The sequence below is a fragment of the Mauremys reevesii genome, linkage group 7 (genome assembly GCF_016161935.1).
Source record: "Mauremys reevesii isolate NIE-2019 linkage group 7, ASM1616193v1, whole genome shotgun sequence".
Taxonomy (NCBI): domain Eukaryota; kingdom Metazoa; phylum Chordata; order Testudines; family Geoemydidae; genus Mauremys; species Mauremys reevesii.
In genome coordinates this window covers 112,184,082-112,211,720 of record NC_052629.1, presented here as the reverse complement: position 1 = coordinate 112,211,720, position 27,639 = coordinate 112,184,082, and the positions used below count along the sequence as shown (strand labels likewise).

At 44.3% G+C, this 27,639-nt stretch overlaps 1 protein-coding gene across 3 annotated transcripts in view; it reads right to left on the bottom strand.

Annotated features, from left to right (window-relative positions):
• Positions 1-12,002, bottom strand: part of IL5RA (interleukin 5 receptor subunit alpha) — a 36,443-nt gene extending 24,441 nt beyond the window's left edge. For all 3 annotated transcript variants that reach the window (XR_005582690.1, XM_039480805.1, XM_039480804.1), the window contains exons 1-4: positions 11,942-12,002; positions 6,364-6,448; positions 5,080-5,222; positions 4,306-4,444 (exon numbers count right to left, since the gene is read on the bottom strand). Coding sequence is in view for 2 of the 3 variants with exons in the window: in XM_039480805.1 (XP_039336739.1) it covers positions 4,306-4,444; positions 5,080-5,222; positions 6,364-6,445 (364 nt within the window). In the remaining variant the exon portion in view is untranslated. The remainder of the gene's footprint in view (positions 1-4,305; positions 4,445-5,079; positions 5,223-6,363; positions 6,449-11,941) is intronic.
• Positions 12,003-27,639: the final 15,637 nt, after the last annotated feature.

Here is a 27,639-nt window from a genome sequence, read left to right as displayed (position 1 = left end):
GCAGAGATGGTTACTAGCCATATTGCACCATCCAAACCCTTCCATAAATTGGAACTGAGGATGATCATGGCTACCAGTCCTTTTGTACCATTTGCTGCTAGTGCCCTGGTCAATCAGCCAGGCGCAAAGCCAAGAGTGGTTACTAGCCATATTGTACCTTCCATCGTTTTGTACCATTGGCTGCTGTCATAAGTGCCCTGGCCGATCAGCCAGGGGCAAAAGCAAAAATTGGGAATGACTCCCTGAGTCAATCCCTCCTTTTTGGTATCTAAAAATAGAATCTGTGCTGCCTAATATAGGCAAGTGTGCTAGAGAACCACCTGCTCTGTGTCAGAGCCCGCAGAAATTATCTGTATGCTATTCACAGGGGGTGCTCCTGTAACAACCCCACCTGTTGATTCCGTTCTTCCCCCAGCCTTTCTTGGCTACCGTAGCATTGTCCCCCCACTTGTGTGATGAATTAATAAAGAATGCAGGAATAAGACACACTGACTTGTTAGTGAGAAATGAGTGGAAGGCAGCCTCCAGCTGCTATGATAGTCCAGACAGGACATTAAGCAGTGTGTAGGAGAGAAGCCCAGCATCCCACTGCTAGTCCAGGGGCAACTGAATCTTTTCTTTACACATGAAGGGTGGGGGCTGATGGAGCTCAGCCCCCTGTTGCTATGATGAGGATGGTTACCAGCCATATTGCACCATCCATCCACCAGAAAAAATTAGGGCCAATAGGCTGATGACGAGGACGGTTACCAGTCCTTTTGTCCCATCAGCTGAAGCTGATCATGAGGATAGATTTCCATCATTTTGTACGATCAGCTTATGCTGATGATGAGGATGGATTTCCATCTTTTTGTACCATCAGCCGCCCATGACGGGGTGGGGGGGAGCAAGGATGTTGGTGTTGAGTGCTGCACTATCGCGTCTATCTGCAGCATTCAGTAAAGATAGGGTGACATGTAAAAGAGTCAGAGGATTGTTTTACCTTTCGCTTCTGGGGGTGGGTGGGGGGTGGGTGAGTAGATTGCCAAGCTATGCCCTGACCCGCGGGCACTGTGTTTGACCCTAGAAGCATTTGGAGCTCAGCCAAGAATGCAAATAATTTTAGGAGGCTGCAGGAACTGTGGGATAGCTTCAGTCCTCCAGTCCATGCGCATCCATTTGATTCTTTGGCTTTCCGTTACGCTTGTCACGCTGCAGTGCGCTGAGTCCCTGCTATGGCGTCTGTCTGGAGATTTTTAAAAAAGGATTCTAACGGAGCGCTGATAGAACGGATAGAACGGATTTGCCTGCCCTTACAGCGATCACATCCGCATGGTCCATGCGGGAGCTCTTTTTTTTATTTTGATTTCGGACTGCATCGCCACCCATGCTGATCGGAGCTCCACGCTGGGCAAACAGGAAATATTCAAAAGTTCGCGGGGCTTTTCCTGTTTACCTGACCACTGCATCCGAGTTCAGATTGCGGTCCAGAGCGGTCACTGGTGCACTGTGGGATAGCTCCCGGAGGCCAATACCGTCGATCAGCGTCCACACTAAACCTAATCCGATATGTTAATACCGATACTAGCGTTACTCCTCTCGTTAGGGAGGAGTACAGAAACCGGTTTAAAGAGCCATTAAAATCGATATAAGGTGCCTGCTAGTCTGGACGGTTTCGGCGTTAAATCGGTTTTACGCTCCTAAAACCGATTTAAACGCCTAGTGTAGACCAGGCCTCAGTCTCTTAAATGGCCCTTTTGGGGGAAAAGAGAAAAAGTTAGTTGAGGTGGGTTGGAGCTGCTGTTGCTGTTCTTTTTAAAGTTTGATCCCATTTCCTAGAAGGCAAAACAAGACAAATACACACAAGAGAAGAGAAAAGAACAGGAAAGATAGAAAATGCAGCTTTTGTCTCTGGTGTTAATGCTCATTTGCAAACTTACTGCTAGAGAAACACAAGCATGGCACAGTCTTATCAGCCACTCCAAGACTTGGCAAACTTGTACCAGTGTTGGACTATTTAGACACTGCTTTTATCTGCCTCTCTAGGCACAGGCTCACAGACATATTGGAAAAGTATGCAGTCTTGGCTGGCTAAGCCAGACTTCTATTAAATAGAAGGCAAATGAAGAGCGATAAGGAAGAGAAGAAAAATAAGGTGGGGCGGGCAAAAGATATACAGGCAGGGAAGAAAACAACACAGTCTCAGACCCCAGATGGTGTCCGGGATTTAGCCAGAGCCAGTGGGGGTAGTGATATCATCTGGGTCTTGCCTTTCGGCCGAGTCTGTTCAAAATATCTCTTGGTAGTAGGATGACAAAGACCCACTGGCGTCACAGTGAATCCCAGGGTTCCAGTAGGCAGGGGAGGGAGGAAAGCCATGGTGGTGAAGCTTGCTTGTTCCTGTTTTCCCATCTTTCAGTCGCTGGTTATTGGCAGACAGCTGCTGCTTGACTTCCCCCCCACCCACAAGTCTTTTCTTTTAAGGCACCCAAAAGGCAATGATGGGCAGAATAGCCCATTGCCTCATTATTTTGTTCACCAATTTTTGTTCACTGATTGCCAGTCCCAGACTTTTCTTGTTTACCAGGCATGAGCTTAACACAGTGCTTAAGTTATAATAGTAGGCTAATTCTGTCTCCCTTTTGTACCTTTCCCCATCAACATTTATTGTATTGTATGGGGGAGGGATAGCTTAGTGGTTTGAACATTGGCCTGAACATTCACCTGCTAAACCCAGAGTTATGAATTCAATCCTTAAGGGGGGCCACTTAGGCTCAATAGTATAAGGCTTTCTCAAGCAGTTTGCATGATGTCTGACAAGTACACATACATACACACACACATATATAAACAGACCTATCTCTCTCTAAATAAACATGTCAAACATCAAAAGCTTCTTAAAATCACGTCCATTTCATTCTTCTGCAGAATTGGTTGAACATGTTTGCATAAAGAAAGTCAGGCTAGAACAGATACAACACTGCCCTTCAGGCTTTATGATGTAATTGGCACATTTAGACTTGAGCTGGTCTAAACTGTCTCTAGAGCAGAAGTGAACTGAATTATTAAATAAGAGGGGATTAGATGATCTCAGCTACTGTCTTTCAAGAACTCTGTTGTAAGAATTATCAAAGTTGTACAGCTGCAGTATGTATTCCAGGCTTGAGGGCTTCAAAGAGTGAGTCTGGCTAGCATGGAGATGACAAGAGCTCCAGAGAGATTGAAATCAGATACAGATTGGAATGGAGATAGAAGAAGCAATGGAGATAACTATGATTCTCTGGGGCCTGTTTGCTTAGCTTTTTTGTAACACAAGGCTCTGATTGCTGATATTGCTGGATATCAGGCCAACAATGAAAACAATGCAGGATAGAGATGAGGACAACTGGGAAAATGAAAATTCTGTAAGAGACGAGTGCTACAGACTTGTCTCATGGAGAATTCAAAATCCTAAAACAGGAGTATGTTTTTTAAAACAAAGGGTGGGATGGTTAGATTTGATTTAGAAGAATGCGAGTCCATTTACAGGATGAAATCTTACAACAGCAGTATAATCTTCTACATGCATCCCTACCATCTAAAGTGCCTCTATCTTGACCTTTAGGGATCATTTCTAAGGTTGAAAAATAGTGCCCATCTCCATTCAGTACTTTCAGCATAGATAGACAATTAGTTAAAACTGTGATGAGGAATCAGCTCCACTAGAAACCAAACAGGATTCCCCAACTTATTTCACAGACCTCTCGACAGTTTTTAAGTAATAGTAATTTAAAGTCAACCAGTGACCTACAGGTGAAAAAGGCTGTTATTCTGGTACCAGTCCCCTGAGCCAACTAATCTTCCAAGATGTGCATCTTTATGTTCTTTTCATTTCAGGATCCTACACATCCTCATGATATCTCTGCCCACTCCCTGCTCTGACAAAACCACTACTCCACCTCCTCTTTATCAATTATATTGGCAAAACCAGGCTAATCTTAACTGATACCCTAAATCTCAGCCATCTTCTGCTCCTTGGGAATTTATGTGTTGTCTCTCCTGCGGGACAAATTCTGATACCCATACTCAGACTGAATAGCACCTTGCTCCACAAGTAGTGCCATTGACAAAATGAAGTCATGCAGTTATAATCAGGAGTAAGATGCTATTCAGTGTGAATAAAGATATTGGAATCTGGAAGAAAACTATTGTATAAGAACAATGCCATGTAGAGCAGGAGATGTGGCTTCCTTTTGAAGTTTTTAACCTGTCATCCTTTTTCATGCTTTCTTGTCTACAGACTAGAACATAACATAAAATTAAATCCTTGTTCGTAACACATCTTACCTGGTGGAGCTTGAAGTTTAGCTGTAACCCAGTTACTTTCTATTTGCGAGTTGTTATAGAGAAGCAATGTCCGAATACGTGCAGAAAAACCATTATGAAGCACAGCCGTACGGGTAATGCAAGTTTTCTTTGTCTCAAACTTGAAAAATAAACAATTTATTAGTATCAATTGCAATTAAACCTAACCTAGGTTCTCACTCAGAGGACCAGCAAAGGTTGATCTCCTAACAAAAGTGGTCTTTAACTAAGGTTCAAATCATATGACATTTGAACCTATATGAAGGTACTTTAAATGTAGTGCTTAAGATGGGGGATTGCATACTGGAAATGGGTTAAATGAAGGTTTCCATGTACAGAATTTTGGTAAAACATGGACTCAAATGCTATCTATATACTGGTGTCAATCTGCAATAAATACAGTAACATCAGTGGTGGATTATACCATCCAGAAACAGTGCTGATTCAATACCTCTCCTGGACAGCCTTCAACGGGCCAAAAATTAAAACTGCCCTCACTTAGTAGAATTCCTTGGGAAGAGTGACAGCAGTACTGACACCTGCTATCTCCTGAGGTTAATCTCCCTTGGAACGGAGTTGTTCCCATAGACAGAGAGAGAGATGGATCTGGGTTAATATATTTGTTTATGATTCAAAACCAAAAGTAAATCTGATGAGCCAATGTATCTGAAAGTCATATCTTAATCAGTAAATCTTGGGTTTGAATTTGATATAGCACATTTAACCCAACATGTATTAGCCATACTTTACACTTACCGGTTCCCTCTCAGGAGTCAGAATTTCCACATTGTATTCAACAGTGTAGTTCTTTTCTTGGTCAGGGTTTGGTTTCCATTGCAAAAGTACTTCTGCTAGTGCAGAGACTGTGAGAGTGAAGTTAACAGGTGGGAGAACCTGAACTGTTGATTAAGGTAGAAAACAAAAGAATTAATGAGATACTAATGAATAAACTAGTAAAAGTGAGTAGTTCAGAGCAATAGCTACTTTCGAGTAACTATCACTACAGGAAAAAGGTTACAAACTTCATTTAAATGTTAGACTGCATTCATTCAATAGCTTCTTATAAAACATGTTTCTTATATGCGGGCAAAAGGCTGAGAGTTAGGAGCAAATTGATTATTGAATAGGAATTTAATTATAACCTAACCAAGCTAAAATTATTATGAAAAACAGATTACTTTAAGTTCATGAAGTTGAGTAACCTACTATCACATCTAGTTTGTTTAAAAAATATAGTTTTGGATCCTTCAAGTTGATTTACATGGATGGATCCCTGAGGTCCATGAGCATTTGTGTTGGCCCAGGGCTGTCATCCACAGATCAGTTTGCACAATCGGGGCCTTACAAACAAGATGGAATTGAGTTTTGTCCCTGGAGTAAATGTATATTAAACCATACAGAGAGATTTAATTGAAAACACAATAATTTATATGTGTAGGCTTCCCAGGATTAGATTTTTATTGTCAAATGTCCATATACATCGCTTTCACCCTACGCACACACACACACAGAAATCGATGAAAAATATTTCCATCGGTAATCAAAATTTATAAATAGGTAAAGTAAGAGAAATGCTGCTTGAGAACTTATTCTTGTTTGATTTGAGGATATTTACTTTGTATATTTTGACATCTGATTTTGACAGTTAGTGTTTTAATGGTATAAAGCTTTAACTTTTTTAATAACAACACCTGTTGTCATTAAATAATTGTCTGATACACACACCCATAATTTTGCCAAAGTGTGAAAATTAGAATCAATAAAAATTGGAAAAAAGGCTTAAAATAAACATTGGTATTATCCATTGAAATAATAAAAAAAATGAATTCTGCCAAACCTACATATATGTGTGGAACATATGTATGCTGAACAAGGAAACAAGGCATAAATATTAGCAGAGATAGAAGGATGGGATTGACAATTTAGAAGGACAAGGTGACAGAGACCCCCGGGAGAACAAATGATGAAGCGTGAAAAATGTAAGCATATAAATGGCAAAAGAACAAAAGCTTCAGGTATCACTAGAAGAAAATTACTTACTTCCTTTAGCTTGCAATAAGTTTGCCTGAAACGCCATCATTCTCCAAAGGAGAACTGGAAAAATGCTCATCACGATGGCCATAGCCTGTTGGTAATAAACAATAAGGGTTAGTTATCAGCACACGCCTCAGCCCATTTCAACTAGACAATACAAGATGCAGTCCCTTATCTATAAATTAACACACAAAGTTTGTAGTGTAACATCTGAGGTTGCTACATGCAAATAAACAAAATTAAGGAAATTAGGTTGCCACCTTACAGTGCCTACCCTCCACTCCTTCCCCTGCAGGTACACATCTTGCCATTACCAAATTTCTGTGGAGCACCACCTAAAGAGGACATGGAGGGGGGGGCATGTGGGTCACATGGTGTGGCAGATCCCCCTTCCCTGTGCAGCAGCTGTTGGCACTGGTGAGCTGCAAGCTGCACCCCGCAGGGAGAGGCAGGAGCAAAATCTGGGAGCTTAGGGAGCGGCCGCTGCTTTCCGGAGTGGGAGACTGAGGGTAAAGGAGCGGGGTCAGCCTGGGGGGCGGGGGTATGACTTGAGGCCAAACCTTTAAATTGTGTCCTCTCCCCCTCCTCCCCCCACTATCAGCAGGTACAGGTTGTCTCTGCACACACCACAACCTTCATTCTACTGTAGCCCTGAGGATTAATCTGTTGGTCTGTATAAAATGTCTTTTTAATAAAGTGTGTAGGCTGCATAGATTAATAGGAATTTGCAATAGCTGTAAACGCAAGATACCTAGAAACTTCTAGGCCAGACATCCTGGCCTATTTCCTTTGTGACGCTGACAGCAACCTTTAAGACCCTTACTCAGAAAAGTAATAATAGGAGACAAACCTACGCAAATTGTCTAGGGACTTTTGAATATCTGCTAACCTTTCACCTAGTTAGGTGCAAAGTGGGGTTTTTCTGCCCACAAATGTAACATGTACACCCGCAAGCTACTATATAGCTGTCATTCGTACGCACACAAAAGGTCAGCCAATGAAAACAGGTACCCTCACCTTTCCATGGGGGAAAGACAAATTTGGGCATAGGAGGAAGGATTTCTCCCTATAAAAGGTGTGATAATCCACCATTAGGCAGGCGATACACCCATCCTTCTACTCTCCATCGCCTCACCCTGCCTACACCTACGAAAGCTGTCAACTACTGATAAGTCGTAGTGTTCTGTCCTTTCACAGCTGTAAGTATGAAATAATTCTTAATTTCTACTTCACCTCTAAAGCATCTATGCTAAGAAGGGTTTAACTCATAACCAGTTTCTTTATAACTATATTTCCTCTAGCAGAGGTGTGAAATTCACTCTAGTACTATTTGCTGCAGAGTGCATTTAGAACTGTATAATATCATCTCATATCTCTTAAAGAACTGTGATATTTTGTAACTTTGTAATCAAACTGCTTTTAACATTTTACATTTACTTCTTGTTTCATTGATTTTAAATAAAAGGTCTTGTTTGACTAAACTTTGTCTCAGTGTAAATTCCTGTTATACCCCAATCTCCTTGTATTAAATTCTGTGAAGCCTGATTCAAGACGAACTTTATCTTCTGATCACACATATTGGCGAGCCATACCCATATTATTAATATCTATTAATTATTACTAACATTCTTAATTAATTAGAAAATTAATTATTAAATAAAACTAAATTAAGTGGATAAATTCCACTGTCCCTATTAACCCTCCCCAAATCAGGCTACAGGCTGGCGAGCCAGCAGGAGGAGATTTAAGGAGTGTGTGACAGGAATTTCAGGTATTCCAGATATTCCTGGACCCTTTGAAACGCAAGTGTAGCAGGGTGGACCCTGCTCTGGGGTTTTAAGGGGTTAGAAAGCAGCCTGGCAGGGCTTGAGAGCTGCGGCTGGAGGCTGGGTTGATGGGGAAAGTGGCTGCAGCTGGAGGCCACGCCCCAAACTGAAGCCCTGGGGCTTATAAGAGGCAGGGAAGCCAGAGCCCAGACAGAGTCTCTCTCTGCCTATAGAGAGAGATGGGCCTGGCTGCTTAGGGCTTGAGGCTAGATACCTGAGGGAAGCAGGGCTGGGAACAGGCTGAGGAGCTAGGGAAGCTCCAGCCTGGAAAGCCCCAGGCTGCGGCCTAGCAAAGGGCCATAGGTACTGTGGGTTGCAGAGGGCAGCCCAGGGGTAGGACGAAGCAGCAGGTCCAAACCCCCTTTGTCTGTGATGAGTTGGCTGATACTGCAGTCTGCCCCAGGGTGTGGGGCTAGACCATGACTGTCAGTAGCCACTACTGAGGCAAGGCGGGGATAGTAGCGTGGGGGTTCCCCTGGGAGGGGGAGACCCAAGTATAGATAGCGGGCACCGGATCCAGGGAGGGATGCCGGGGCCAGAGAACAGGCGGGTCACCAGCCTGCCGAGGGCGCTTCAGGGCTGGACTGAGGGACATTCTGGGACCAACCAGCAGGAGGCGCAGCAGGGGTGAGTACCGCCCTGTTACAGTGGCACCTGACCAGGGACCGTTTGAACCGCCCCTGATACAAAGGGCCAGGGCAGGGAACCCAGGGAAGGATGGATCCCTGCTATGCGGGGGTCTTCTATGCGGAGGCCCCGAATGCAGTCTCTGGATGGGCCCCGGCATCGGTGCCCCAGAGGAAGGGGACCGGCCACTTGCAGGGGATCCGGGAGGCCCACCAGGACATGTGGGAGGTGCAATGGGCCCTCCAAGGACAGTTGGCCCAGCTGGTGGAGGAACAGCGGGCCATGCAGAAACTCCTGCGGCAGGTTTTCAGGAGGGACCGCCGAGGACCACGGGAGGAGCCCGGCCCTAGGGCCAGGAGGCCTAGGGCAGAGAGAAGGACTTGTTTTGTCTGTGCCAGGAGCGGGCACATAAAACGAGACTGTCCCTATGGGGCTGGGGGCAGGGTGCCTCACCCCAGATTGGGACAAAACCCAGTCCCTCAGACGGCACGCTGGGTGAGGGAACCCAGGCGGCTGCGGGTGTGTTGGGCCTGTGAGAGGCGGGGCCACTTTTGGCAGGACTGCCTGGCCTGGAGGAACACAACCCAGGGCAACCCAGGAAGGGTTGGCCCAGAGAGGGACAGAGGGAAGAAGCAGGGGGCCCGGGCAGCACCGAGGTGGGGAGCCTGTTGGCATTGCCGGGAGCAGGGCCACCTGAAGAAGGACTGCCCCCTAGTGGGGAGGGCAACACAGCTGGAGGCAGCCGAGAGAGCGGCTGACCGGCCAGTGGGCCACCCAGGAGAGGTGGTGAAGACCGCAGCTGGGATGGTGGGGACCCTGCGAGAGGGTCAGACCCAGACCATCGCCAGGGAGGTCATGAACAAGGAGACCCAGACAGAGTGGGCCCAGCAAGAGGCTGGGGCCCAGGAGAGACTGGTCCAAGAGACAAAATGGACTGACTCAGGTGGTTAGGGGACAGGCCACCAAGGGAACCCAGACCCTGAGGGAAGAGGGCCTGGGGGACTCAAACCTACGGGCACGGCTTGAGGTTGCAGAGCGGGCCCTCCGCGAGTCTGAAGCAAGTGGAGTGGAACTCGCTAAAGACTATGCAGCGGTCGTAGAGGAGGAGGTCCGCTTGAGGAAACTGTTGCAGGAGTCAGAGAAGAAGCGAGTGGCACTGGAGGCACATGGGCGAGTGAGCCAGGCCAAGAAACCTCCCTATCCCCAGGGGTGGGGGTTTTAAGGGGGGAGGTGTGTAGCAGGGTGGACCCTGCTCTGGGGTTTTAAGGGGTTAGAAAGCAGCCTGGCAGGGCTTGAGAGCTGCGGCTGGAGGCTGGGCTGATGGGGAAAGTGGCTGCAGCTGGAGGCCACGCCCCAAACTGAAGCCCTGGGGCTTATAAGAGGCAGGGAAGCCAGAGCCCAGACAGAGTCTCTCTCTCTGCCTATAGAGAGAGATGGGCCTGGCTGCTTAGGGCTTGAGGCTAGATACCTGAGGGAAGCAGGGCTGGGAACAGGCTGAGGAGGTAGGGAAGCTCCAGCCTGGAAAGCCCCAGGCTGCGGCCTAGCAAAGGGCCATAGGTACTGTGGGTTGCAGAGGGCAGCCCAGGGGTAGGACGAAGCAGCAGGTCCAAACCCCCTTTGTCTGTGATGAGTGGGCTGATACTGCAGTCTGCCCCAGGGTGTGGGGCTAGACCATGACTGTCAGTAGCCACTACTGAGGCAAGGCGGGGATAGTAGCGTGGGGGTTCCCCTGGGAGGGGGAGACCCAAGTATAGATAGCGGGCACCGGGTCCAGGGAGGGACGCCGGGGCCAGAGAACAGGCGGGTCACCAGCCTGCCGAGGGCGCTTCAGGGCTGGACTGAGGGACATTCTGGGACCAACCAGCAGGAGGCGCGGCAGGGGTGAGTACCCCCCTGTTACAGCAAGTAAATAGTTAACTTCAGTAAACTCTGAAACTCTTAAACCAGAGACAACTTCCTGTGATTATTGTTGCTGGCAGTACGCCCAGTATTTCCGTTTTGTATTGTGGTTAAGCATCTTACTTTCACTTTTGCCTAAAGGTTTTAACTGTATTAGCTAACTGAATATTAAAGTAATATTGTTTTAAAGTGATAAGCGCGCACAGAAAGGGGTTTTTATAAGTTGAAGAAATAAATGAATGGTACCGAATAAAATATTTGCAGTAGCATCTGGATCCGATGACCCACACTAGTGGTGGCGGGGAGTTAATAAAGCAAGGTATTCATAGCCGCCAGAAAGGCCGCAATCAGTCAGAACTTAAATAGTTCAAAGATACCTTATCTTAGTCCCATTAACTCTTCCGGACTGCACCTCTGATCCGTCTGCCTCAGTATTCCCCCAATATTTGGCAGGCCCTGACAGAGGGGAAAGACCTCTCGATCTGCTATAAGCCATCGAGAGAAGAGAGAAGAGAGTATCCCCCACTCCCTCTATTTACTTGGGACTTTTATGATACAGTGTTTAAACCGGTTAAGGGGTATTATCCTGTTGTTTTCTGTAAAAGGGAAGCCTTTTTGTGTATCAGAAGTAAATCAACAGAGGATTGATTCTATTGAATATACTAGATTCTAGTGAATATACTAGAAAAAGAAAGAGATGAATTCTCTATTTCGTATTAAGAGTATTAAAAGTGAAGATAGAACATGAGTGGAGTGTGTTGGAGTTACTAGCAGTTTTGCTTTGGAAAACTTTGCTAGGAAATATATTCAGGAACACGGTGGAGGTTTGGAGCAGCTGAGAAATAGTGGAATGATTTCTGAGCAGAGAAACCCGTGGGGTTTTGTGAGTAATGTATTTGAGGAAGAAACAGAGCAGAAAAAGAAAAGAGCTAAGGTGCTGAAGGGAATAGCTGTTGAATGCTTGCTTGTAGCTTGTAGTTCATTGGGAAAGAAATTGGATAAAAAGATGGAGTTACTCAGGGAAGTTCAGCAGATGCTGGTAGCCTATAGAGTAGACCGTGGTCAGCTGTTGGAAAAGATTAAAGAACTAGAAAAGGGAGAAAATAGAGCAGAAGAGGTTGAAGAATTGATTCCCATCCCTATTGGTATGGTGGAACCAACAGAGGTAGAAAATCCTATTGGACCAGTGACTAGAAGTAAAACAAGAGAATTAGCTCAAGCAAACACAGTACCTTCAGAAGCAAAGTTGCAGGTTGAATCTGTGGAGTCAGAGGAGGAAATTGGCAGTGCAGAAGTCACTGACAGTCTGCTGATAGAGGGCGGAAACTCTAAAGTGACAGTTCAGGAGGCGGAGACAAGTGTCACAGTCAGTGAAGCAGTTAGTGATACAAACAGAGAAGCAGGGAAAGAGGAAAAGATCTCTACTTCTGTAGAGGCAGCTTCTGTGAGTGAAGAAGCAGTGTCTTTAGAATCGGTCATTGTTCAAGGATTAGAAGAGGCCGTATCACAGGTAACACTTGTAGCTAATGCATGTGATGTAGTGATCTCTAAGTTACAAAGAGAGCTACAACAACAAGCAGGGAATAGAATTCCTGCTCCTCCACCCAATGTTACATTAGCACCATATAGAGTAGAAAATCCAGTCCCTTTGGGTGGACATTTATTGGCATTCGGGCAATCAACATTGCCTAGACCCCAGGAATTTCGTGGGTCCTCTACACCCCCGTGGTATATGCTGGTATCACCTAGTGTATCGGTAGAACGCCCTACCACGCCAGACTTTAGTGGACTAAGGGATGTCCTGCGTCAGTGTGGAGACACTTTGAATGTAAGCCATAGACATTTCATGGAAATTTATCCTAGATACCCAGGATTATCTCCAGTGGAAAGTTTTGATGGTTCAGATGAGGAAAATGTGAATCCAGGTAGAAGGAGTCAAGGAATAGAAATTGTAGATTTAAGCTCAGATGAAAGCTCAGATTCAGATCCAGAAGAAGGAGCTGCAGGTTCCAATTCTGATTGTCCTGTAGCAGTTGTTACAGATATTAAAACCTTAGACCTGGTGGCTAAGCAAGTAGGAATGATGGAGGATTCTTCAGTTGCTATGCATGCACAACGTGTGCAGGAGACAGCAAGAGTGTTTGGCTTACCAAGAGAAGATTGGGTTAAAATCTTACAACTCACAATGAATCGAGCATTGTGGAGTACTTTGCCACTTAAGTTTAGGGTAGGAGAGAGAACTTTTCAAGAGACAGTAGCCCTATTGGAACATAACCAGCACCCAGGGCAAGCTGGAGTAGCAATTCTGTCTAACGTAAAGCAGAAACCTAATGAAACTCCACATCAGTTTCATTTACGGTTAAGTGCAGCTTGGCAGAGTCATATCAAAGAAGAAACAGATGAACTGCCATACATCAGTTTGCTAGTTAATAATTCCCTTCCTCAGTTAAGAGAAATGGTTAATATGCATATAACTGATGATATTTCTTTAAAAAGAACATTAGCCTTATTGGCTAAAGTATATGCACAGGGAGGCTCTAAATTAGGTCGGCGTGGAGCCCCGGTTGCAGTACTTCAGGAACCACAAACTAATCCTACGGTGAGGATTGAGGGACCTCAACCTCAGCCAGGATTAGGACGAGGAGTTCCTAAATTTCCTAAGTATCAACGTTGGCAAAATGACCCTAACCCACGTAATAACCCTGGACCTTCGAGTGGCCAGGCCCCTCGACAGGGTTATGCGTTTGGATCCTATGCAGGAGCCTGGGATCGTGTTCCTTTCTTTTCAGATGCTGCACAGAACAGTTCACGTCTGCAGAGACCTAAATCACCGCCTTTGCACAAAACTGAGGACTCGGTTGTGAAAATGTTTAAAACAGTGCAACAGACGCTTGAGGCTCAACGACGGGCTATCCGAGAACTTCATGCCCGTGTGAATGAGCTGATGATGATGGAAGGCCAAGGCTCAGCAACCTTGAACCGTCCAGTGGCCTCCGTTGATCCATCCCCTTTTCCCCAGTGGCCAGCCACTCCTCCAGAATTGGCTGCCTCTGAGGAGATAGAGGAGGAACCCCTTGATTATCTGACAGCATATGCTGCATGACTACAAACAACCCCGAGTGTAGTCATAACCCCTTTAGGCAGAGATACAAGTGGAAGACCCACAATATCTGCAGTAATAGAGGGACTAGACAGGAATCTCATTATAGATACTGGAGCAGCAATCAGTATTCTCCATGTCGAGGATCCTAGATCCTCTCCTCTATCATCAGGATGTACCAAGACACTTGCAACCTTTGCAAGTAATCAGGTTACTACCACACTTTCTACACCCTTTGAAGTACAGATAGGTCACCTAAGAAAGAATCATACTTTTGCATTAATGAAGTTAGCAGACCCAAAGAATTCCTTATTGGGAACTGATTTCTTATACAAACAGGGATGTGTTCTTGATTTGTGTAACCAATTATTGTGTCTTTCAGTAGAACAGGAAAAGGATGACTCTCCAGTAGTCATACCTGAGTGTGGCATGGTATCTCCAGTGGAGGACTTTGAACCTGAAGGGTATGATTTGGACAAAATAGTGGCTAAACATGCAGACCAACCTGAGTTACAGGCATTACTGTACAAACATGCAGATGCCTTTGCTAAACACAAACATGACTGTGGATGCATGGCCGTCACTATTGTTGTGGAAGGAGGAGAAATTTCAGCCCAAAAACAGTATCCTTACCCAGAACAAGCAAATCCATACATAGAAAAGACTATTAAGTCCTTGCTGACACAGGGAGTACTACGAAAATGTACTTCCACTGCAAATTCACCTATTTGGCCTGTTAAGAAACCGGATGGTTCGTGGCGTCTCACAATAGATTACAGATGCCTAAACCAGGTCACACCAACTTGTGCCCCCACAGTGGCCAAAATGCCAGATCTAATCAAATCCTTTGATCCAGAGGCTGTATGGTTTACTGTATTAGACATCAGTAACAGCTTTTGGACATTACCATTGGCACACATTTCACAGTACCGTTTTGCATTTAGTTTTCAGGGAGTGCAATATTCTTGGACACGTTTGCCCCAGGGATATAAAAACTCTCCAGCTTTATTTCATGCACAAATGAGACGGATACTGTCATCATTTTCTAAACCAAATGTTCTATTTCAATATGTAGATGATCTGTGTTTAGCAACACAGACGAAAAAGGAGCATTTAGAAAGACTTGACGAGCTTCTGCAAATTCTAAAAGAAGCAGGGTTAAAGTGCAATCCAGCCAAAGCCCAGCTAATGGCTAATTGTGTCTCTTTCTTGGGCCTCACCCTGACAAAATGGGGTAGAACCCCAGCGCAACAGAAGGTGGATGCAATCCAAACATTGCCTTTACCACAGGAACCTACGGCTTTAAGAGCTTTCCTAGGTTTAACTGGGTACCACAGGGATTTCATCCCTAATTTTGCTTCTATTGCAGGTCCTTTGTACCAACTTCTAAAGAAAGGTGTACAGTGGGAATGGTCTGAGCAACACACGGAGGCAGTATCCCAACTAAAACAGGCCATTATCAAGGCTCCGGTGTTGATCACACCAAATCCTGAAATACCCTATCATCTGGAGGTAGCGGTGAGTGTTAATGCGTTGGCGGCTGTGGCCTCACAAGAAAGGCATGGGAAAATCAGACCTGTGGCCTATGCCTCACGTTTAATGTCATCAATTGAACTCAAATATGACAATTGTGAAAAGTATCTATTGGCAACCAGTTGGGCCATACAACACTTTTCTTTTCTAATTGGCCTCAGCCCAATCATATTACACTCATCGCACACTCCTCTTCAGTTTTTACTGTCCGACAGGGTAAAAGATGGGCAAGTTTCAAATGCTCGCCTTGCTCACTGGGCATTATTACTGCAAGGGAAAGATATCGCAGTCAAACCTATTAGGACACCATCCTTGTTACCAACCGCTCTATTGTATCGGGGAGAGCCACACAAGTGTCCCAACTTCGATCAATTGGATCTAAGGGGGGAGGAAAAACAAAAGCTCTTTCAACCTTTAATCCAGGAGACAGATCCCATTAATAGGTATAAATTCTTTGTTGATGGTTCTAGTTATTACCATCAAGGCAAACCCTATACTGGGTTCGGAATCTATGCAGTTCCCCCTGAGGGGAAAGGAGAGCCTTGGGAAAAGGCATATTCATGCACTCCACATTCGGCTCAATATGCAGAATTAGCTGCAGTGGCTTGTGTGTTGGAGTACTGTGTACAGTTCTCCATCATCACCACATACCAAGATATCTGTCTGTTTTCAGACTCTGCATGGGTATGCAATTCTCTCACAGAGTTCCTACCATATTGGGAAACAAATGGTTTTACATCTTCTGATGGCACACCTATTAGGTATGCATCACTGATGAGATACATCCATCGGTTACCAGTAATAGTTACGGTTTCAGAGCGGCCAATCAAAATAAAAAAAAGTAAAAGCTCACTGGAAATTAGACCCTTATGCTATGGAAAATGAGAGAGCTGATAAATTGGCCCGTGAAGGAGCCCGATCAGGAGAATTTTGGGAAAGTAAGGATCAGGAGTATTCTGTTATTACCCCTAATCCTAAATGTCCTATAGCTGCAACTAAATTGGTACAACCCAATATACCAGATCTAAAAGACATGCAAAAATTGGATAAGGACATAATAAAAGTAATTTTAGAGCTTTCCAAAATAGACAGAGGGATCACTAACAATAGACCCTTTGTACAAACGACATGAACAGCAGTTACAAGTCGTAGATGGAGTTCTCATGTATACAGGAGGTCCTTTCCCTGTGTGGGTAGTTCCAGCTCACCTACGAAGGGAAATGATGTACTCCATGACACTCCTACAGGAGGACATCAGGGAGTGGACAAAACTGTCCAACGTCTTGCATCTGTAGGGTGGTGGCCACTTCTTAGGATGGATGTGCAACAATATTGTGAAAATTGTCTGGCATGTGCCCAAGCTAATCCTACTCCATCCAAAAGAAATGCGCCACTAAGATCCCAGGTGTATGAAGGTCCATGGATGGCTTTGCAGATTGACTTTGTAGATCCTTTGCCAAGGACCCAAAGAGGTAACCAATATCTATTGGTGATTATCGATCCTTTCTCAAAGTGGATAGAGGCATTTCCTCTTAAAGCCAATACTGCAAAAGCCACTGCCAAGGTCTTGGTAGAACAAGTCTTCTCTCGCTGGGGGATCCCTGCAAAGGTAGAATCAGACCAGGGATCACATTTTACAGGACAGTTCTTTAGGGATTGTCTTAAATTGATGGGAGTCCCGCAGAGACTACACATCCCATACAGACCACAGTCATCTGGGATGGTGGAACGAACCAATTGGACTATAAAAGTGATGTTGAGGAAACTGGTTGATGCCAATGGACGTAACTGGGACACCCTCATGCCTTTAATTTTAATGGCATTGAGGGCGACACCAGCTGCATCTACTGATAAAACACCTTTTGAAGTGATGACAGGCCGAACAATGAGATTACCAGAACATTTAATTTGGCAAGCTAGTGGCACTCAATTAGAGGGAATAAAAATGGATACCTACCTGCAAAATCTGCAAAAACATTTAAATCACATTCACTTGCAGGTAGCTGCTAAATTGGGAAAATCCAGACGTAAGGCAAAGGCTTACTTTGACAAAAACCAGAGAGAGAATATTTGGGTGGTAGGAGACCAAGTAATGTTATTGTCATATAAGTCACCAGAACATGGGTTGTGTAATCGATGGATTGGACCTTTCCAAATCATTGATAAACTCAGTTCAGCAGTATATAAGATCAGAATAACAGGAGGAAAGCATAATAGAGACAAGATTTATCATGCTAACCAGTTAAAGCTGTATCGATCGCAGGAGCAACTTCCTCCTCAGGACTTAAGTGATCAGACGAAATCGCAACAACTGGAGCCCAGCAGTTTGTAACCATGAAATTGACATTGACATTTTTGACTTATTACACCCTTATTGTTGCTCTAAGGGTAGGACTATGCCAAAATCTTAAGTCTGAAACTGAACTATTGCAATCCCAGGAAACCAGACGACCGGATCATACTCCGTTGTCTGAGCCCAAGCAACAGAACATACCAACAAAGAAGGAACGGACTATTATACTTAATCCAGAACTGGTCAACAACCCGATTCAACAGGTTAAGGGAATTCGGGGGGAAGATGTTACTTTTGAATATCAATTGGAAAAAGTAAATGCACTAGCCTCTAGTGGTTGGAAAAAGATGTGGCCCTTGGATGAGAATTCAAAGGGGGGTGGTTGCAAGACGTTTATAAATTCAACTTCCCTAAAACATGGTATAGCTTATGGAATTTGGAAAAATAAAGCTAGCTGTAATAATTTGATAACGGAAGTTTAACCTTGTATAAGCTTGAATATGAGGATCAAGGGCGATATGATGTACTCATTATAGCTACCTTTCAAACCAAAACAGGAAACAAAAAATATGTCCAGAATATGACGTTTGAATTTAGAGTTCAGGACCCAGTTATTGACTATGATGTTGATCAGCCAAGAATAAATGATGTAAATTGTCCAGTATTAAACCCAGGACCTGTTAGTGGTCTTACCACATCACCCATGATGGGAAAAATAATTAATCAAGTTCAATTTATGCATATTCCTGTAGTGCTAAATTTGTCTAATTGGTACTTGGGAGAATTTAGCTATTGTCAGCATACCAAAGTAGCTTCCTTTTTCTCAGTACGACTTGTGGATAGGATTGTAGCCTATCAGCAACGAGTGCGGGATATTGTTCTGTTGAAGGATGATAAAGTCCCTAAGTCACCAACTCTTAGGAGAAAACGTAGCTTAAATCTCCTTGGAGGTTTAGGATCCCTAACAGGACTATTTGGTGCAGGAATGTCAATTTGGAACCAAGCGGATATTGGAAAAATCCGCAAGCATATAGATTGTGTTAAAAGAGGAAGCTAACCGAGTAGTCAATCCAATGTTACAAGGAATAAAGGGATTGGCACAGGAAGAACGATTTACTGTTTATAATATGCATGATATAACCCAATTGTTTAATGAAACTCAACAGAAAATTAACCAGTTAATTGCTTTAAACAATGATCAGAAAAGAGATCAGCATTTGGGGAAAGAAATTATATGTTCTGCATATGGGGAATATGTTGTAAGCACAATTACTGATGCATTGCGATCCTTAAAATTAGGAGAAGTCCCTGACTTAATTAAGGATGAACAACTAATGAGTTGGTATTGTCCTAAATGTTTTCAAAAGCTGGAAAAGGAAAGATCCACTTGTTTGGATGCATGCCAGCATTTGTCAGTGGGTGCTATGAGAGAGATAGGATCTGTGACACCTCACCCCAACCGAGACAGTTGTTCTCTTACAAAAGATTGTATGATGGCACAGTCTTTGTATGTCTCATTCACGGTCTCGTTACCAGTGTTTGACCCAGACAGAGATGTGTACAGGCAATTGGCTGCTATCCATTCTATAGGTCACCTCGAAGATGACATCTACAGGGAACGCGTTAATGCACCTCCCCTGGTAGTCTATCACACTCCAACTCAGACTTGGAAGGTACCACAGATGGCCTGTTGTTCTGAAAAAGGACCCCAGTATATCTGTAGGTGTAATGTGTTTGAAACAGACACTGTTTTGTGTGGACTAGCAGAGATAGAAGGATGGGATTGACAATTTAGAAGGACAAGGTGACAGAGACCCCCGGGAGAACAAATGATGAAGCGTGAAAAATGTAAGCATATAAATGGCAAAAGAACAAAAGCTTCAGGTATCACTAGAAGAAAATTACTTACTTCCTTTAGCTTGCAATAAGTTTGCCTGAAACGCCATCATTCTCCAAAGGAGAACTGGAAAAATGCTCATCACGATGGCCATAGCCTGTTGGTAATAAACAATAAGGGTTAGTTATCAGCACACGCCTCAGCCCATTTCAACTAGACAATACAAGATGCAGCCCTTTATCTATAAATTAACACACAAAGTTTGTAGTGTAACATCTGAGGTTGCTACATGCAAATAAACAAAATTAAGGAAATTAGGTTGCCACCTTACAGTGCCTACCCTCCACTCCTTCCCCTGCAGGTACACATCTTGCCATTACCAAATTTCTGTGGACCACCACCTAAAGAGGACATGGAGGGGGGGGCATGTGGGTCACATGGTGTGGCAGATCCCCCTTCCCTGTGCAGCAGCTGTTGGCACTGGTGAGCTGCAAGCTGCACCCTGCAGGGAGAGGCAGGAGCAAAATCTGGGAGCTTAGGGAGCGGCCGCTGCTTTCCGGAGTGGGAGACTGAGGGTAAAGGAGCGGGGTCAGCCTGGGGGGCGGGGGTATGACTTGAGGCCAAACCTTTAAATTGTGTCCTCTCCCCCTCCTCTCCCCACTATCAGCAGGTACAGGTTGTCTCTGCACATACCACAACCTTCATTCTACTGTAGCCCTGAGGATTAATCTGTTGGTCTGTATAAAATGTCTTTTTAATAAAGTGTGTAGGCTGCATAGATTAATAGGAATTTGCAATAGCTGTAAACGCAAGATACCTAGAAACTTCTAGGCCAGACATCCTGGCCTATTTCCTTTGTGACGCTGACAGCAACCTTTAAGACCCTTACTCAGAAAAGTAATAATAGGAGACAAACCTACGCAAATTGTCTAGGGACTTTTGAATATCTGCTAACCTTTCACCTAGTTAGGTGCAAAGTGGGGTTTTTCTGCCCACAAATGTAACATGTACACCCGCAAGCTACTATATAGCTGTCATTAGTACGCACACAAAAGGTCAGCCAATGAAAACAGGTACCCTCACCTTTCCATGGGGGAAAGACAAATTTGGGCATAGGAGGAAGGATTTCTCCCTATAAAAGGTGTGATAATCCACCATTAGGCAGGCGATACACCCATCCTTCTATTCTCCATCGCCTCACCCTGCCTACACCTACGAAAGCTGTCAACTACTGATAAGTCGTAGTGTTCTGTCCTTTCACAGCTGTAAGTATGAAATAATTCTTAATTTCTACTTCGCCTCTAAAGCATCTATGCTAAGAAGGGTTTAACTCATAACCAGTTTCTTTATAACTATACTTCCTCTAGCAGAGGTGTGAAATTCACTCTAGTACTATTTGCTGCAGAGTGCATTTAGAACTGTATAATATCATCTCATATCTCTTAAAGAACTGTGATATTTTGTAACTTTGTAATCAAACTGCTTTTAACATTTTACATTTACTTCTTGTTTCATTGATTTTAAATAAAAGGTCTTGTTTGACTAAACTTTGTCTCAGTGTAAATTCCTGTTATACCCCAATCTCCTTGTATTAAATTCTGTGAAGCCTGATTCAAGACGAACTTTATCTTCTGATCACACATATTGGCGAGCCATACCCATATTATTAATATCTATTAATTATTACTAACATTCTTAATTAATTAGAAAATTAATTATTAAATAAAACTAAATTAAGTGGATAAATTCCACTGTCCCTATTAACCCTCCCCAAATCAGGCTACACTACCCTCCTTCCCTTCCACATACACTATTTTACTAACTTACCTCCTGTCAACACTGTTATTGCTGGATGTGCCTGAACCATTACTTCCATGTTCTTGTGGTATATAATAAAACATGCTAGCAGGCTAGCCCTATAGGCTACATTCTCCAGGGACTTACATGTCTGTGTTTATTACTGGGTGTAAGAGAAGCCATTTTTGTTTGTATTAGACCAGGGGTCAGCAACCTTTCATCAGTGGTGTGCCAACTCTTCATGTATACACTCTAATTTAAGGCTTCGCATGCCAGTAATACATTTGAATGTTTTTAGACGGTCTCTCTATCAGTTTATAATATATAACCAAACTACTGTTATATGTAAAGTAAACAAGGTTTTCAAAATGTTTCAGAAGCTTTATTTAAAATTCAATTAAAAAGCAGATCCTATTAATTTAGTGTGATCCTTGCCCTTGTTTTTCCTTGCTGAGTTTTCCAATGTCTGGTGGCACCTATTTAGATACTTTAAGCTGCACACAGGCTTCTGAGTTATAAGTTAATAACTGGCTGGCAGGAGGTCAGCGGCTGGAACCCCAGATCGGCAGCTGTGGTGAGTGGAGCTGGCAGCTAGTAGGGCTGAGCAGGGCCGGAAGCCTGGACCCTCTCTGGCAGGGGGCCTGCACTGGAACTACAACTGGAAGCAAGGTGAGTGGGGTTGCGGGGACCCCGGCTGGCAAGGGGCCAGCAGCAGGAACCCCAGAGCGGCAGTCTCAGCCCGCTGCCAGCCTGGGTTCTTTCCTGCCCGCCCCGCGTACCATGAAAAATCGGCTCGTGTGCCACCTTTGCCACGTGTGCCGTAGGTTGCCAACCCCTGGACTACATCTTAAGAGAGAGACTGTCTCACTAAGAACGTCCTCAGGCATGATTGCATTCCCTCCCATTCCAACTCACATAATTTGTCTGTGGCAACTACAGCAATTCTTTACATGGAAAAATAACACTGTGAAAGTATTTAGTGTATTTTAATTTCTGTAAAGTGGTTTAGCAGCTGGAAAGGAAAAGAGCTAGCATCCCATGACCTAGCAGTTTTCCATGACCCATCAGCAAGTACTCTGCCGATCCCCAGTTATCTAGCAAGCGCAGGTTTGGAAACTTCTGCTGCAGAGGAACTATTTTTAATTTTGAGTTCATGAAAACAAGATGTTGTGTAACATCCAAGTCCTACTCCATTCTCTATGTTTATATCCTGTGGAGAGCTAGTTCTTTGCTGGTCAGGAAAGTGCATGAGTCTGGTTGGACCTGTGGTGTTTCTAACTGCTCAGTCTCAAGGGAGCCAAGCTTGGCCTCCATCTGCTACTATGGAGTTGGAAGCAAATTTGGCCTGACACTTGATGCCCTTCTGAGATCCATGCGAATTTCAAAGAATCATGCCATGGCCATCCACATGCCTGTACAATAGCTCCAAGACCACTTGCCCTCAATGGCAGTATAGCTCCTGAAAAGCCATGCACCTATGGATTTCACCATTGGCTGTAATTACTGTGGAGGCTGTAAGTCAATAACATAGGTTGACAGGTTTCAGAGTAGCAGCCGTGTTAGTCTGTATCCGCAAAAAAAACAGGAGTACTTGTGGCACCTTAAAGACTAACAAATTTATTTAAGCATGAGCTTTCGTGAGCTACAGCTCACTTCTTCGGATGCATAGAATGGAACACACAGACAGGGGATATTTATACATACAGAGAACATGAAAAGGTGGAAGTATGCATACCAACAGGCAGAGTCTAATCAATTGAGATAAGCTATCGTTAGCAGGAAGAAAAAAACTTTTTGAAGTGATAATAAAGATGGTCCATAGAAGGTGTGAGGAGAACTTAACATAGGTGTGAGGAGAACTTAACAATGGTCATTACACCAATTGAATCTATTTCCCAATGTTAAGTTCTCCTCACACCTTCTATGGGCCATCTTTATTATCACTTCAAAAAGTTTTTTTCCTCCTGCTAACGATAGCTCATCTCAATTGATTAGACTCTTCCTGTTGGTATGCATACTTCCACCTTTTCATGTTCTCTGTATGTATAAATATCCCCTGTCTGTGTGTTCCATTCTATGCATCCGAAGAAGTCAACATAGGTTGAGTTAGAGCTGTAGTGGAGACAAGCCCTAAGATGGGCTATTTAATTGTTGCCTAATCTGTATGTAAAGACACAGAAATCATACCAATAAAAATGTCTTTGTGTAAGAAAAGACCCAGTGGGTCTTGTAAAAATATGAAATATAGCATTTCTTTAAAATTCCGTTTGCAAGCCTCATACAGATGTTCAGTTCTTCTTCCATAAACATTACTAATGATACAAAAATCTACAGACAATGGCTAGATCATATTTCTGCTAAAACACATTCAAATTACTGAAAAATTAGACTAAACACATACATAGTCTAACAGGGAGGTCTGAGCCTCATAGAGGCAATGCAACAGTACTTACTGTTTAGTTCTGGTATTATTTAAGCCAATGTAATCAGAGTATTGAACTAGATTCCACTTATGATTACACATTTTAGCTATGGGAGGTACTTTATTATTCCATCATAGCTGCACAGGTGTGGATTATTATGTAATGTTTTAAAGAGCACTTTATAATATTCCTCTCAGTAAATGGGGAGCACAACACCGGTGATCAATTTTTTCAAACACAGGTGCCTAAAGTTAGGTACCTGAGTCCACCTTTAGGTTTCTAAAATGCCCAGCTTTTCAGATGTGCTGAAGACCCACCTCTCGTACTGACTTCAGTAATTTCAGAACATTGACTTGGATGGAGGCAGCTGGGGCTCAGCACGCCTGCAAATCAAGCCATCTATTTAGTAGCCGAAAGATGGATTAGGGTGCCTAACACCTAAGTTTGTAAATTTTTACCTTGGAGCCAGGAGATGTGGCTTCTAATTCTTCTTCCACCACATATTTTCCCTGGGACCTTGGATGGACACTAGGCCCTGGTCTGCACCACAGAATTATTTCAGTATAAGTACATCGCTCAGGAGTATGAATAAGCCACACCCTTGAGCAAGGTAGTTATACTGACCTAAGCTCCGGTTAGTCAGCACTATGTCAGCAGGGGAGCTTCTCCCACCGACATAGTTACCGCCTCTCCCGGAGGTGGATGAACTAAGCTGACTGGAGGGCTTTCTCCCATCGGCGTAGAGCAGGGATGGGCAAACTATGGCCCGCGGGCCGGATCCGGCCCTTCAGGGCTTTGGATCCGGCCCGCGGGATTACCCCTGGTGGTGCTGCGGGCCCGGCGCTGCTCTCAGAAGCAGCCCCCGGGCCGGGAGGCAAAGGGCTCCATGTGCGCACGCAGAGCCCTCTGCCCCCCCCCCCCAGGGGCCGCAGCACTTCCTGGAGTGGCGTGGGGACAGGGCAGGCATGAAGGGAGCCTGCCCTGGCCCTGGTGTGCGCCACTGCCACCCCGGAGCCACTTTAGGTAAGCGGCACCGGGCTGGAGCTCAAACCCCTCCTGCCCCCCGCCCCCCAACTTCCTGCCCTAAGCCCTCTGCCTGTACCTCGCACCCCTCCTGCACCCAACTCCCTGCCCTGAGCCCCTTTCTGCACTCCTGTGCATTCCAACCACCTGCCCTGAGCTCCCTGCTGCACCCTGCACCCCGTGCACCCCAACTCCCTGCCCTGAGCCCCGTCCTGCACTCTGCACCCCTCCTGTATCCCAACCCCCTTCCCTGAGCCCCCTCTTACACTCTGCACCCCTTCTCTGCCCCAATCCCTTGTCCTGAGCCCCTTCCTCCACATCCCGCACTCCACCCCCCCTGCTCTGGCCCTGCATACAATTTCCTCACCCAGATGTGGCCCTCGCCCCAAAAAGTTTGCCCACCCCTGGCTTAGAGTGTTTTCATTAAAGTGCTACAGCAGTGCAGTTGCATTTGGGCAGCTGTGCCGAGCAGCGTTTTAAGTGCAGACCTGCCCTAAGATTCCTGGACCCTCAATTTCCCCATCATTTTCATTTTTCCATCATCCCAGTACAGAAAAATTAACTCTTTAAAGAGGCATTTCCATACTCATGTGATACTACAAACTTTTCGGATATATTTACCATTGTACTGTATCATTTACTGCTGGGTTTGTATGTTAAATTACTGAAAATGTAATCAAACGAAAATGTATGCAGGGTAGATGTAGCCGTGTTGGTCCCAGGATATTTCAGAGACAAGGTGGGCAAAGTAAAATCTTTTATTGGTGTTAACTGGCCACTCTACCTTGAATAGGCCCTTATACTGTGTGCTCTAAGCAATCCATTCCATGTTGCATTTTGCTATGACATTGCAAGTACCTTTTCCCAGACCTGAGGAAGAGCTCTGTGTGCCTCCAAAGCTTGTCTTGCTCACCAACAGAAGTTGGTCCAATAAAAGAAATTACCTCACCCACCTTGTCTCTCTGATCAAACAGAAGTGTCATTTTAAATCATTAGACAAGCTGATTAGACATCTGCAATAGCATTAACAGCCTATTCATTAATAAACATGATAAGTATTCATACGGAAATAAGAGGCAAGCAAATTTTGATTATGTATGGTATACAATAAATACTGTAGAAAATTATAAATAGTATCTTCCATCTTAAAAGGCAGCAGAAAAGCCAAGGTTGCAGAGAACAGCTGCTAGAAGTTAAGGTTTTTCTTATTTATTAGCACAGCTGCAGTCTAGTCCACTGTCAAGAGTTTACTGACTGGGAGCAGGTTCCAGACTCTCATTTCCCAGTGCATGGAAGACAAGGTAATCTGTAAAAGGGATACCCAGTCACTCCTCCAGAAAATGTTCTTTGAGGTTCCCAGCAGAATCCTAAGGGTGCCTTTCAGATTCTTTGTTCTGTTTCTGAAAACTGGCCTCTGGGCAGCTCTCTCTGTGTTTCTTTTATAACTCTGCTCTCTGTTTAAATGCAACTCTGAGAGGTACGTTAGAAATGATGATGGATGATTAATTAGGAAACCGTGCAGAAAAAAAAGGGAACTCTGCATATAACCACAGAATGAAGAGCTTTCTTAAGCTATGAAATGGTTTTACTTTTACCTGTATTGGCTTAATTGTATACCATACTACGGTGGGTCTATAAATAATTTGGCATATAGCAATATGATATAACACACCACAATGATTTCTGTCTTTCATACAAACTGCATCCCCAAATGCTCTGCGGGGTTAAAGATTTCTGGCACAAAGTTACAATTAAAAGTGATAGCAGAGGAAATGAGAAATTAAGAAGCAAAGGAAAAAACAAATGTAGAGAACTGATTTGTAGGGAAAGCAACCCTGTCATTATTAATGGACAGTTTCTAAAAAGGAGGCTAGTTTTAGGCTTGGTCTAAACTTAAAACTTATACCGGCATCACTATGTTGACAAACACACCCAGTATAAAGAACAGGAGTCCTTGTGGCACCTAACAAGTTTATTTGAGCATAAGCTTTCGTGGGCTAAAACCCACTTCATCAGATGCATGCAGTGGAAAATACAGTAGGAAGATATATATAGATATATATATATAGATATATACACACACACAGAGAACATGAAACAATGGGTGTTACCATACACACTGTAATGAGAGTGATCAGTAAAGGTGAGCTATTACCAGCAGGAGAGAAAAAAAAAGTGTGAGGAACTGTAAGGGGGGGAAAGAAACTGTGTGTAATGACCCATTTAAATTAGGCTTGAATAAAGTTCCTCACACCTTCTTGTTAACTGCTGGAAATGGACCATTTTTGATTGCCACTACAAAAAGTTTTTTTTTCTCTCTTCTGCTGGTAATAGCTCACCTTAACTGATCACTCTCATTACAGTGTGTATGGTAACATCCATTGTTTCATGTTCTCTGTGTATATATATCTTCCTACTGTATTTTCCACTGCATGTATCTGATGAAGTGGGTTTTAGCCCACGAAAGCTTATGCTCAAATAAATTTGTTAGTCTCTAAGGCCTGGTCTACACTAGGACTTTAAGTCGAATTTAGTAGCGTTAATTCGAACTAACCACTCAACCGTCCACACCAGGAAGCCATTTAATTCGAACTAGAGGGCTCTTTAGTTCGAATTTGGTACTCCACCCCGACAGTTACTCCCGACAGGTGGAGTAACGCTAAATTCGACATGGCTAGCTCGAATTAGGCTTGGTGTGGATGCTAATCGAACTTAGTAGCTCCGGGAGCTATCCCACACTGCACCACTCTGTTGACGCTCTGGACAGCAGTCCGAGCTTGGATTCTCTGGCCAGCCACACAGGAAATGACCCGGGAAAATTTGAATTCATTTTCCTGTCTGGGCACTTTGAATCTGACGTCCTGGTTGGACATCGGGGCGAGCTCCGCAGCACCTGCAATGATGCAGAGCTCTCCAGCAGAGGA